The sequence below is a fragment of the Poecilia mexicana genome, unplaced genomic scaffold (genome assembly GCF_051168715.1).
Source record: "Poecilia mexicana isolate PSO_F unplaced genomic scaffold, ASM5116871v1 scaffold_6, whole genome shotgun sequence".
Lineage (NCBI taxonomy): Eukaryota > Metazoa > Chordata > Actinopteri > Cyprinodontiformes > Poeciliidae > Poecilia > Poecilia mexicana.
This window is the reverse complement of record NW_028263375.1, coordinates 34,673,571-34,686,839: the sequence shown is the minus strand read 5'-3', so window position 1 is coordinate 34,686,839 and position 13,269 is coordinate 34,673,571. Positions and strand designations below refer to the sequence as shown.

Genomic DNA, 13,269 nt, shown 5'->3' with positions numbered 1-13,269 from the left:
GGAATTAAATGGTTAGCCTCCATCTCTAGCATGCACTCCTGCTCTACAAATCTCTGCTAATGAGCTAACGTTGAAGCTAGGTGTGCTGAAGCAGGTTGAGATAGGACGCTGGCCCCGGAGGACTGGAGTTTTAGACACCTGCTCTACATGTTCTCAGCCTTATTGTGTCTTGTTTGCCCCTGCAGGTCCCAGACTATCTGGAGCACATCAGAAAGCCCATGGACTTCTCCACAATGAGGAAACGAATCGATTCTCACAGCTACTGCAGCCTGGATGAGTTTGAGGACGACTTTAACCTCATAATTAGTAACTGCATGACATACAATGCCAAGGAAACGTTCTTCTACAAGGCGGCTCAGAGGATGCTGGACCATGGAGGGGTCATCCTGCGGAGAGCTCGCAGAGAGGTGGATAGGATCGGCTTTGACTTCCCCAGCTGCCTGCATTTGCCAGAAGCCCCAAAGCTGGAGTCCCCAGCTCCTTTCTCCTGGGAGGATGGTGAGTGAATGCATCCGGTTAGGAAAGGAGTGTGAAGCAGGAGTTGGCAAAAATCATTTAACAATTTCATTACAGTTTAGAGGACTACTACACCATCTTAAGTTCATTTAGTGAACAGAATAAAAACATAAGATTAAAGAACAGAATCCTTCTTTCACACTGACCATGTCCTGGAAAAGGAGACTATTATCTCAACTTTTATTGTGAAGGATCTTCTGACAGTTGAGTCTGAACTAACCATAACCCCCACACACAACGGATAAGAGGAAAATCTAATATCTTGATATGTTTTTGCTATATACACGATATATATCACGATATTCTTAAAGGAGCTCCAATGTTATTTTAAACTAGACTCCTTGCAGCTTGATGTCACCCACACAAGTTCCTGCCCCCATTTCTCTGCTTGATTTAAATGTAAGCTCATATAAAAAGTGATGCAGTGTAGGGCTGAAACGATTCCTCGAATGATTCGAGTACCTCGATTACTAAAATTCCTCGAGGAAAATTTACCTGCCTCGAAGCTTCGTTAATTTATGTTTTATTAGTTAGCGCACTGTGTTCCGGCCGGGACTTCATTTGCGTTGCGCGGAGCTCTCACTTCCGCCTCTGAGTTGTTGACAAAAGCTAAGTCTCAGCGGCATAAAGTCCAATCTTCAAGATTGGCCCGTGGGGATTTTATGGATTGATGATAATGCCCGACTTTTTATCGTTTTTGGGGAACCAATAAGCATCCTTAAAATGACTGGGGAATGCCTGGAGTACGGCAGCATTTCTCCTCCGGGGCTGCTGGTTGAAAGCGAACGGCGGGAAGAGCGCTGAGGTGAGCGGATAGCCTGAACAGGGCGGGTGGCTGAGTAGCTGATGCTTACCGTGTAAATGTAGCTTTACCGACGAACCGCACAATAAATTTCATATCCCGGTCTGAAGAAACGGGTGGCGGAGCGCATCGTACATGGCTAGTAGATGAGTTTCTGAGTGTGACCAGTGAAGGTGTCGTAAATATCCCGTATTGCTTCCCCCCGTGTTCGTCCCCCGGTCTAACGGTTCGTCAGTCCGCTGGTCTATTTCCTCCCCTCCACCCCATGTTCGTTCATTCGCCCTCTCCTCCCACTCCAGGCGGCATTTCCCGTATTTTCAAACCCAAAGCGTGACAGGTTAGGTGGCAAGGTGAGTTTAATTAATCTATTAAACTCACTGAAGATGAATACATAAACTAAAAGCTGGATTGTAGACATTTTTATAAGCATATTTGTGAGCCTGCCTCTTTGTTATTAAATTCAATATAATTTCAGATTTTTCTATAACTTTTCTTCTGGTTAACTTAGAAAGTGAGCTATTATTGTTACAGGTTAGTTTTCTAAACTACAAAAAAGCAACTGTTAGGGATGCTCAAATATGAAAAATTGGACTGATATTGATATCTGATAGTAACACCGGTATTATGCCAGATTTACCAATATTTCATTTTATAATTTTTTTTTATCCAATTACTCGATTAATCGATAGATTACTCGATTACTAAAATATTCGTTTACAACAGCCCTAATGCAGTGTTTTGCTATGAACTGTCTGCACTATGACTAGATAACATGGTGAGAAATAAGTTTTAACTAAGAAACAAAATAGGGAGAGAGAGGGAAGTAGGTCAGTTATGCTTGACTTTGACAAATTTAAATAGATGTGTTGTGGAATAAGGTGTGTTTTGGTTCAGCTTAAAAATAAAAAAGGCGACCTACACACAAACTGACAGATCATCAGTAAAGCAGGTGTTTAAATGAGCTAATCAGCCACCTTGTGTTAGTTTGGCTAATAGCGGTGGCTATTCCACCACGGAGATCACTTAATAATAAAAGCAAAATACACGTCAAGTCTTAAAGCATAGACTTGATGTGTAGGGTAACTGTAACTGAATGTTCTGCTCTATGTAGGGTAATGTTTGAGAGTTTTTGGTGCTGAATCCTGATACATAAAGTTGCGTTGTTAGCTGCTATGGCAACGACAATGAGTCTGCATATATCGTAAAGCCGATACGATAGTGAGAAAAAAAAAAGAATGAGTAGTTTTGAGTTTTTTTCCCATTGCATAACACTAAATGGATCATACCTACGTCTCCAGGTTTCACTTTAACAAACTAGTTCTACCGCGGCAGCGCGCCTATGAACGGCATGTAAAAGAATAGTCTGATTGGGGGGAGGGGTAAATTTGTGGTACAACCTTTTGTGGCAATAGTTTTGCAACATGTCTTACAAATTACCTCATTTTGTTTGACATCCTCCATATAAAATCCAAACCACTGCCAAATTATTAATCCAGCGCTCCGTCTCTTCAGAACTAGACTAGTTTATCTGATTCCTCAGTTACCGTCTCATTCACGGCTTGCCTCAAACTCCTGCTGTCACCATGTTTGTTTTCTCCACAGAGCGTGATTGGTAGAAAATTTTCAGGTTGGGAGGGGGAACTACTCGTGATGCATTCATAAGGTGTTGGATAAACCATACTGACAGTGAATTTGAAAGTTTATTATTTGAACGACAATTTATACTCGATAGTTGGATATAGCCATTTTAACTATTGTAAATTGAAAATATCGCGATACATCGAGTATACTCGAAATATCGCCCAGCCCTACCACCCACACACTGGAGTTATGGTTTGCCTAAACACAGTAACAGTCATGTGATCACTACAACAAGCTGGAAGGACATCTTTAGTATCTAATGCATGGAGAGCTGTTCCCACTGAACCTCATGTTGGCAGCTTTTCATGCTGGATGTGAAACAGCTGAGGTGTCTCCAAGATGAGAGCCATGAATCAGAGAGATGAGTAACCTTGTCTAAACCGCTGGAGGAAGTAGAGAAGGTGAGGCTCTGGACTCGACCCTGACCCACACCCGTGGTTAGGAGGATTTTGACTTAGGGCTGAGCAATAAATCAATAACAATATATATGTCGTAGTCAATATCAATAGAAAATAGTAGTAGCACTCTGTGCCAATCAATCGGTCACCGATCATGATCGGCCGATTTCTGTGAAACAGTATGTGATCGGTGATCGCCGATCACTGTCTCTTATTGCCGATCACAAAAACCGATCACCTGTATCTCATGCTTCGCAGCCTGCATAGGCCCAAAGTGCAACATATCTTCCCCTAATAATGGCATGCATTATTAGTCATTTCCATTAAATCAGCATCAAAAGGTCTTGAAACAATATCGTTTATCGCAATAATTTTTTAGAAAATTGATTGCTCAACAAAATTTGTTATCGTGACAGGCCTACTCACATTAGATTTGTCATGTTGATGCATTTTGACGTGCTTCACCCCCGAGGTAATTTTCCACCGCAACACCCACACTTCCCCATTAACTCTCAGAGCATTAAAGTTCCTCACTACATTGCTTAGGATTTACTGCTGCGTGCTTGCGCAGTGTGAAGGGAAGAGAAGATCAGCTGCACACAGGCTGCAAATGAGATAAAGGTGATCGGCAACAAGACACCGTGATAGGCGATCACCTATCATACACTTTTTCACAGAAATAGGCCGATTATGATCAGTGGTCAATCGATCGGCACACCCCTACCTTAAACATATCAGTCTACTAGAACATGGAAGGATCAATTATAGCACACTTTCCAAGTGAAACAAATTACATTGTGTATTCAGTATATTCACATTTTTCAAGAGTACACTGCCAATATACAGTGCCTTGTGAAAGTATTGGGCCCCCTTGAACTTTTCAACCTTTTGCCACTTTTCAGGCTTCAAACATAAAGATCTAAAATTTTTATTATTTTGTTAATCAAAAACAAGTAGGACACAATCATGAGGTGGAATGAAATTTATTGCATATTTTAAACTTTTTTTAACCAATAAAAAACTGCACAGTGCGGTGTGCAATATTATTCGGCCCCCTTGCATTAATACTTTGTAGCGCCACCTTTTGCTGCGGTTACAGCTGCAAGTCCCTTGAGGTATGTATCAGTTTTGCACATCAAGAGACTGAAATTCTTGCCCATTCTTCTGTGCAAAACAGCTGGAGCTCAGTGAGGTTGGATGGAGAGCACTTGTGAACAGCAGTTTTCAGCTCTTTCCACAGATTCTTGATTGGATTCAGGTCTGGACTTTGACTTGGCCATTCTAACACCTGGATATGTTTATTTGTGAACCGTTCCATTGTAGATTTTTCTTTATGTTTGGGATCGTTGTGTTATGAATCTTCGTCCCAGTCTCAGGTCTTTTGCAGACTCCAAAAGGTTTTCTTCCAGAATGGTCCTGTATCTTCCCATCAATTTTAACCATCTTCCCTGTCCCTGCTGAAGAAAAGCAGGCCCAAACCATGATGCTGCCACCGCCATATTTGACAGTAGGAATGGTGTGTTCAGGGTGAAGAGCTGTGTTGCTTTTATGCCAAACATATCGTTCGTCAAAAATTTTAATTTTGGTTTCATCTGACTAGAACTCCTTCTTCCACATGTTTGCTGTGTCTCCCAGGTGGCTTGTGGCAAACTTTAAATGAGACTTTTTATGGATATCTCTGAGAAATGGCTTTCTTCTTGCCACTCTTCCATAAAGGCCAGATTTCTTCAGTGTATGACTGATTGTTGTCCTATGGACAGACTCTCCCACCTCAGCTGTACATCTCTGCAGTTCATCCAGAGTGATCATGGGCCTCTTGGCTGCATCTCTGATCAGTCTTCTCCTTGTTCCAGATGAAAGTTTAGAGGTAGATTCTTGGTAGATTTGCAGTGGTCTTCTGATACTCCCTTTGCTTGCTCAGTGCTCCTTGAGATGTTTAAAGCTTGGGAAATCTTTTTGTATCCAAATCCAGCTTTAAACTTCTCCACAACAGTATCTCAGACCTGTCTGGTGTGTTCCTTGGTCTTCATGATTCTCTCTGCGCTTTAAACACAACCCTGAGACCATCATGGAGCAGGTGCATTTATACGGGGACTTGATTACACACAGATGGATTCTACTCATCATCATCAGTCACTTAGGATCATTCAGAGATCCTCACTGAACTTCTGGAGTGAGTTTGCTGGACTGAAAGTAAAGGGGCCAAATAATGTTACATGTCCCACTTTGAAGTTTTTTATTTGTTAAAGTTTAAAATATCCAATAAATTTTGTTCCACCTCATGATTGTATCCCACTTGTTATTTTATTACTCACAAAATAATAATTTTTTTTTAGATCTTTATTTGAAGTCTGAAAAGCGGCAAAGGGTTGAAAAGTTCAAGTGGGCCATATACCTTCGCAAGGCACTGTACATTTTTTAAGCTATTATGATTATTTAACTGCTTAATGTTCTAAGATGGTGGTATGCAGCAGCTGACCACTGCTTTTAATTCACATCAAGCTTATTGTGCGTCTGCAGATGAAGATAAAAGGGAGTTATTTTGAGAAAAACTATGGAGTCTTGACCTAATTTGTCGAAGGAGACCAAGGTCTCTGTGTCTATGTGTCTCTCTCTCTATAGCCCTTTCTCTGTCTCTCTGTCTGTCTGGTTTCAGTTGTCAACATAGTGCTCCATATAGACCTTTGTTTATTTTGGATATTTAAAACGTCTTCATGTGGTAAATCTGTCGGGTCAGCACAGGTCAGATGGGAGATGAAGACGACATGATGATGTTGTGCTGTTGTTTCTCAGTGGACCGGCTGCTGGCACCCTCCTACCGTCAGCACATGCCGCTGGAGGAGCAGCTGAAGGAGCTTCTGGAGAAGCTGGACCTGAGTACGGCCATGAAGCACAGCCCGTCCCGCACCAAGAGGCTCAAGCTCCTCAAGAAGACTATAATGGAGGTCCGCAGCCAGATTGGCTTAAAGAAAGCCCTTTCACATCCACCACCCCCTGCCCTGGATCTCCCACAATGCCCCAGCCAGTGTGAGGAAAAGCTGGGTCCCATAAGCGGATTAGTTCCCGTCCCTCCACCAGCCTCGGAGCGGCTCAGCTCCTCATTTAAACCTGATGTCTCACCATGCGGCTCAGTGCCCCCCACTCTGAAGCCTGTTGTCCCCCTGTCAGAGCAGGCTCCCTTGCAGCTTGATGACAACACCAGCTCCTCTACCTCAAAACCCCCTCAACCCACCAACAGGCCCCTCCCAGACCAGCCACTGCCCAACAGGAACTTTCCCTCTGAATTATCAGGTAGCTACCCCCAGCGCACCATCTTCCGTAAGTCCAAGAGTGCCAGCCCTCAGAAAGCACCCATGACCCCAGAGCTGCCTGCTGCATCGCCACCCCTCCTGGGTGCCAAAACCTTCCTGTCGGTGGTGATCCCTCGCCTGGAGACCCTGCTGGTCCCCAAGAAAAGGACTCGCAGCAGCAGCACTGAAGACGAGGAGGAAGAAGAGAAGGAGGAGGACGAGACACCGATCAAACGTCTTGGCACAGGTTGAGCTTCACATAACTATAGTGCCCCCTGCTGGCGGCAACCGCAATGTTCCTGACAAGTGACGTGGTGTGTGTGTGTGTTTCGTCTTCAGGGTTAACCAACGGCTTCTTGGTGGAGGAGAAGCTGGATTCTGTGTCTCCACGCATTCTGGAGCCTCGGCGGCGATGTGCCTCAGAGTCCAGCATATCGTCTAGCAACAGCATCATCTGTGACTCCAGGTGGGTTCTGATTGGAGACATGACTAATGACCTTCCAACTTCATTTCCTCAGTTTTTCTAAATGTGGCCCTCATCTGATCTCTTCCAGCACTTTCATGGTGCCTAAAGGTGTGAAGGGCCGACCTACGGCGGCGAGGCGGAGCACCGTGGACGACCAAAGCTCTCTGATGAGCTGTGCCGACAACGGACAATTCACAAAGACTGCCAAGATTTCTTCAGGTGAGAAATGTATCTGCTCCCTTGCTGAAACAGACGTCCCCAGGCTACTTTCTGCCACCTTTCTAATTGTTGCTAGGATATCAGGATAGCTCATGTTACATTTCTTTTCCTCCATGGTTTGATAGGTGTGAGCAGATGATGAATAAAACAAGACAAAGGAGAGCATAACCATGAGGAAACTTTACCAGTTTACAGAATCAGAAAAGCAACTTATTCCTCGCTCCAAACATAATTCTACATTAATTACAGTAACATTATTGTAACAGGGTACAAGGCTGCTGAAATTATTTTCAGTTGGAATCTGATCTGTCACGGTACGATTCAAGGAGAAATCAGTTTTCTTCAATGACCAGAATATTAAGACAATTAATACTGAAACTAATAAGTTGGCCCTCAGATTGGTCCAAGTGTCAGCCTGGAGTCCCCGGAGTCCACTGGCCCCAGCTCCAGATGAGTTTAGCAGGGAGGGCATTGGCTTATTTTGGGGGATGGGCTGAGTAAACAAGCTTTTACATTAATATAAATACAAAAACAAACCTTTGTCTTTCAAATAAAACAATCATATTTGTTTATACAAAATAAACAACAAGGATGTAAACAGTGACATGTACAAAATGTTCAGTAATTATGCTCAAATTTGCATAAACATTAACTCATACGCTTCAGAATTCTAAGAATCTAATGTTTCCAATCTCTGAAGTCTGTTCCTTTACATGCAAAATTAATCTTCTTAAATAAGAGTAGTGATAATTACTCAAGCAAAAGAAAAAATACAGTGCAGTAAAACTACTCATAAGTACCGTTTTGCCCAAAATGCTGCTCAAGTAAATGTAACCAGTACTACCCACTTTTGAACATGGATGACAAAATCAGTAGCCTAATTTTGTTAACAAGCTTATATTGACATTAGCTAGTCATCATTTAGCTAACATTATTTGCGTACAACAGCATTACTTGACTCACTCTATTAATGCTGTGCAAAGATATTTGCCTTTTGTTGCCATGATTCTAACACACACCTGTGCTGCTCTGCACAGCAGCAGCTGGTCTCTGTCACTGCTGCACAGCTGTAAAACCAGCACTCATGTTGCGTTTGAAGGAGGCTCGGAAAAACGCATTACAGCATGTTAGCCATGGTTGAAACAATTGGAAAGACTGACAAACGTGCATGTGACAACAGGCACAAATACAAGAAGTACGAGAGCACAAATGATAGAAAGTTGTCCACTTTGAGGTTAAAAAACAAACACAAAACAAAAAACCAGGTTCCAGTCCATGTCTGACCCTGTGGGTGTGTAATGCCACCCAATGCTTGCCCATGCCACCAGGCCTGCATCTGACCCACTGCTGACGGGGGATATGTGGAGCCAGGAGGGTCCCCTCTGAGTCAGCGGTCTCCCCAGGAAGCCTCCTCAGGCGGCTCATTGGGTTCCTCCCCTTCTCTGTGGATCAAACCCAAAGAATGGATTGATTTCATTTGCTCTGCAAGGGAGTGAGGGAAGGAGTAGGACACATTCTAGGGAGGGGAGGTGTGGCAGTGCAGCTCTACAGAGCAGCAGGAGGGGGGAGCACGGAACAGCATTTCTCTGGTCTTTTACTCGTCTGTGAACCAGAAAAACATCCCTTTGCCCTCTTCTCCCTCCCTCCCACACACACTCACCCCATGTTTACAGGGCTGGAGTTGGTCTGTCCTCATCACACACACAGCAGTATGATTCAGCTCTCTGCCTGTGTATTGCTGAGTGTGTGTTTGTGTGTTTGTGTGCAGACAGTGTGTCCTGTTCATAACTGGCTTGTTGTTGTTCCTGTAGAAGTGTGGAGTCCCACCGCTGCTTCTCCATTTGTTCTGGAGCCTCTTAAGCTAGTTTGGGCTAAATGTAGTGGATATCCCTGGTTCCCTGCCCTGGTGAGTGTGTGTGTCAGTCTGTCCATACCTCATGCCCCATCTGCCCCATTGGTCCCACCTGCCTTCTGCCATTCTCCATGCTGTAGTTTGTGATGTGGACTGCTGGGTTGATGTCGTGGCTGTGTGTAAGCAGCTTGTCCTGCTCTGGGTCGGCCTGCATGCTCTTCTCTGGTCGTGGGGCGTTTTCAGAGCAGCTCCGTCTGTCACCATGAATTGCAGATTGTTCTCTCTGTAAGGCGCCGCCCCCTTCTCTTCTTGCTCACAGTCTGTCCCGGGTCTTCACAGATCGTGAATCCCAGAGTTCGGAGGACGTCATGTCAGCACAGCAGGGTGGAGCTTCCCATTCCACCATTGGACGTTCTCAGAGCCGGAGAGCAGATGCAGTTCAGGTCCGCAGAGAAACTCTTCCTCGTCCGCTTCTTCGACAGCAAGCGCAACTGGTGAGGAGCTGAGCATCTTGGCTGCTGTCAGACGTGGAGCTGTCTGAAGCCATACTGTACAATTACAGGGTTTCCGCGCAGTAGTAAAAGGTAATAAATTAGAGCTCAAATTAAGACCAGTAAAAGGTAGTAAGAATGCAGGCCAGTAACTAAAGGTAATATATTTTTCTTCATCCCTTCAAAATAGTTTTCATTTTCCATTGATGCTCACTTATTGTTTTAAGTTTGTTTTATTAAAATCGGTATAAAAAAATTAGTACTACTGTACTGGCAGGACCTGAGCTGTCACTGATGGACTTCAAGCTGCTGTGCGCATGGGTAGTGTTGGAACCGCCTAATGTGTTGAGACTAGCTAGTCATTTTGCGCTTTGTCATGGGAAAATATAAGTTTTCATAACTTTGGCTTGATGATCCAAGATCCAAAGACTAGGAATGACCAAAAGGCATTTTGAAAAGTTTGCTGGAAAACATCTAAATTTGATCTGGAACGACGTGATGGTGATCAAATCACACGGACCGGAGCATCCACCATTCATCAGCAGCAGATTCCTGCGCGGGTTGAGGCTCCACTGTGGAGCAGATCCCTGTTTCGTTTTTTGGTGCTAAACCAGGGGTGTCCAAAGTCGGTCCTGGAGGGCCGGCATCCTGCATGTTTTAGTTCTCCCCTGGTTTAACGCACCTGGATCAAATGTTAGAAGACCTGAGAAAGACATTGAAGGTGAAAAGGTTGTTACTACCACCAGGGAAAGAACTAAAACGTGCAGGATGCCGGCCCTCTAGGACCGACTTTGGGCACCCCTGTGCTAAACGAAGCGATGCAACTGCAAACTGACAGGCAGCAGACCTTGCTGACACTAAAGCCAGCGCTCAGAGCTGAGCAGCCTTGAACACCGCAGCAACTAAAGTAAGTTAAATAACACCAACTGCACCGCTAACAACAGATTGCAGTGTGAACATACTCAAAAGTGAAAATTCCACTGCAATCCTTGAAAAAGTGGTAAAACTTTTACGTACAAGTTTATCATTCATTATTAGCCGATACCATCTAGACACGTTTCATGTTATTGTTTACATCCGGAAATTTTGCGAAGGCAAAAAGATGATTGTTTTCCTTGCCATCCGTAGCCGCGCTGTCACGGTAGAACGGTTCCGTTAAATGAAACCTTTTTAATGTAGAGCAGTAAATAACTCAGAAAAACCATCAAAGAACAACTCAAAACCACTCGTATCCCCCTCCATCACTTTCCATGTCGGCTAGCTACACACAGACTCGTTGCCATAGCAACAAACAGCTCCACTATATGTATGAGGATCCAACACCATAAACCTGCAAACGTTTCCCACACAAAGATCAACACATTCATTCCTTAACGGTTTCATGTTTTCAGGCTTGATGTTTATTTTGGGATTATAAAATGATCATCTGAACACAGCGGTGGTTGATTATCATTTTGCATGGGTCAGTGAACCGATTGCAACTTTCTCGCAGATCATAGATGATCAATCTATAAAATGTTTGACCTGCCAATTTCAATTTTAGTCAGTGCCATTTTTTTGATTGAAATCTCACTAAATATAGGAAGAAAGTCTCTGAGTTGGTAACAATGAGGTCACTATTGAACAGTGATGGCATAGTTACTTTGAAAAAGTAACTTTAATTGGATTACTGATTACTCCTTGAAAGAGTAACTTAGATTACTTGATTGGTAAAGTAACTAAGTTACATTAAAAGTAACTTTTTTAGTTACTTTCAGCAGCTGCTAACAACAACGCTCCACCACCTGTGACAATGACATTGATCTTTGCCAAAACTTAATTGAGAGTTATTTTATAATGGTAACATCAACAATGTTTCTCCACTTATATGGTTGAACTGAAGGGGAGATTGTTTAATGGTTACAACAGTACAAAAAAACTTCAGTAATTTGTGTGTTCCAGTATTGTCTGTAGGATTTTAGGCCCCTCTCTTCCCCCCGCCCCAGCCTCCAGGTCCTGTCTTACGGCTCTGCGTTTGGTGTCACAGCGCACAGAGCTCCTCCTGCAGCTCCACAACTCTGATGTCCTTCTGCACAGATTTGTGACACTTATCTTAATATTAATAATTATAATGATGTTTAGTTACGCAACTCTACGGACTCATTCATTCATGGCTGTTTAAACGTTTATTGTGCTGTTCATATTAGTCTCAATGTTTGCAGTTTTCTGGAGCGCAACGTGAAGCTCGACGTCATTCAGAGGTTATATATTAACTTGACATTAACAAAGACACAGTGGGACGGATCATCCGGGAAATGATGGACAATTAGAGTCTGACTAAACCTAACTGGATGTCAGACAAATTCTGGGGTTTATTATGTGTCTCTGCTCATTTCCAAGCCCAAATTAATAACTTCATGTTCAAAAATGAGCCCCAAAATGTCCAACCCGTGACTTATTAAATTTGCAAATGACTTTAGAAACAAAACAAGCCCAAAGCTGCTTATGATAATCTGACTTGGCGACAGAAACTCAGTTCCTGTTTTTCCACCAACGAGATGCGCATCTCGCTTCTCACTGCATTGTTTACATTCCTGTCGCTGCTGACACTGTTGCGGCGGTCGCTCCCCAAGATGCGTAGAGGAAATAACATTAAAGAAAATGGTAACGCAAAGTGATTTTGTAAAGTAACTGTAGCCTGACTACTGGATTTGAAATGGCACCGCATTAGATTATTTGTTACTGAAAAAAGTGGTCCGACGTCAGTAACGTGTTACTGACCTCACTGCTATTGATAACTACGAGCTTGCAGATACAACATGGTGGGCCGGTCTGTCAGTCAAACCTCTCACTGAAGAGCAGAAGAGGAAAGTGGCTGATTTTTAGACCTTTGCTGAAGTAGAAAAGATCAGAGGATAAAATCGGCTTCATGTAAATATCGACCGATCACAGATCTCCCAAAATTGAGGAAACTGACTCGATTTTGTGTTGGTAGTAAAAATATTGTAGAGGTAATAAAAAAGTAGTAAATTAGTAAATTCAACTCTAGGAATCCTGTATAAACCCTGAATTAAATTTAGCTCCGCCCCTTTCTATTCTGATGCTCCATATAAAATCATGTAACATTTGTTTCTGTGTTGGAACCCTGACTCAGACAGATCATGTAATGCTGAAGTCATTCCATAGATGGCAGCAAAACTGAGTCATGCTATGCTACATTAACACTGCTGTACGGGAGGTTACATTATCCAACCTGTAAGCCATTGATACTTAATTAACATCGCTATTCTGTGTCCTGATACACAGAATCGATAAGAAAAACAGCAAACAATGATGGATGATAATGAGGATCAAGATGTTAATGTGCTGGCTTCAGTTGGTCAACAACTTTAACATCACAAGATATGCTATACCAATAGCATCCATGTCTACTTCCACTGAGCGCTATGTGTGACATTACGGCGCCCTCTGCTGGGCATGTGGTACACTTTTATAGATTCTCACCATTACTCACCTTATGATTATGTAGCATATCTGTAAAGATAACGGTATACTGTAATATATGTTAATTCAAAGTAAATGGTTGGTGACCAATAAAAAGGTCAATGGGCTAGT

At 43.1% G+C, this 13,269-nt stretch overlaps 1 protein-coding gene across 6 annotated transcripts in view; it reads left to right on the top strand.

Annotated features, from left to right (window-relative positions):
* The window catches only part of LOC106910612 (bromodomain-containing protein 1-like), a 35,394-nt gene that overhangs the window by 10,861 nt on the left and 11,264 nt on the right, over nt 1-13,269 (top strand). For 3 of the 6 annotated variants that reach the window (XR_015763123.1, XM_088006679.1, XM_088006680.1), the window contains 5 exons: nt 186-498; nt 6,151-6,894; nt 6,987-7,113; nt 7,202-7,332; nt 9,504-9,678. Coding sequence is in view for 5 of the 6 variants with exons in the window: in XM_088006679.1 (XP_087862805.1) it covers nt 186-498; nt 6,151-6,894; nt 6,987-7,113; nt 7,202-7,332; nt 9,504-9,678 (1,490 nt within the window). In the remaining variant the exon portion in view is untranslated. The remainder of the gene's footprint in view (nt 1-185; nt 499-6,150; nt 6,895-6,986; nt 7,114-7,201; nt 7,333-9,503; nt 9,679-13,269) is intronic. The other 3 variants (XM_088006682.1, XM_088006681.1, XM_088006683.1) reach the window with 2 other exon arrangements.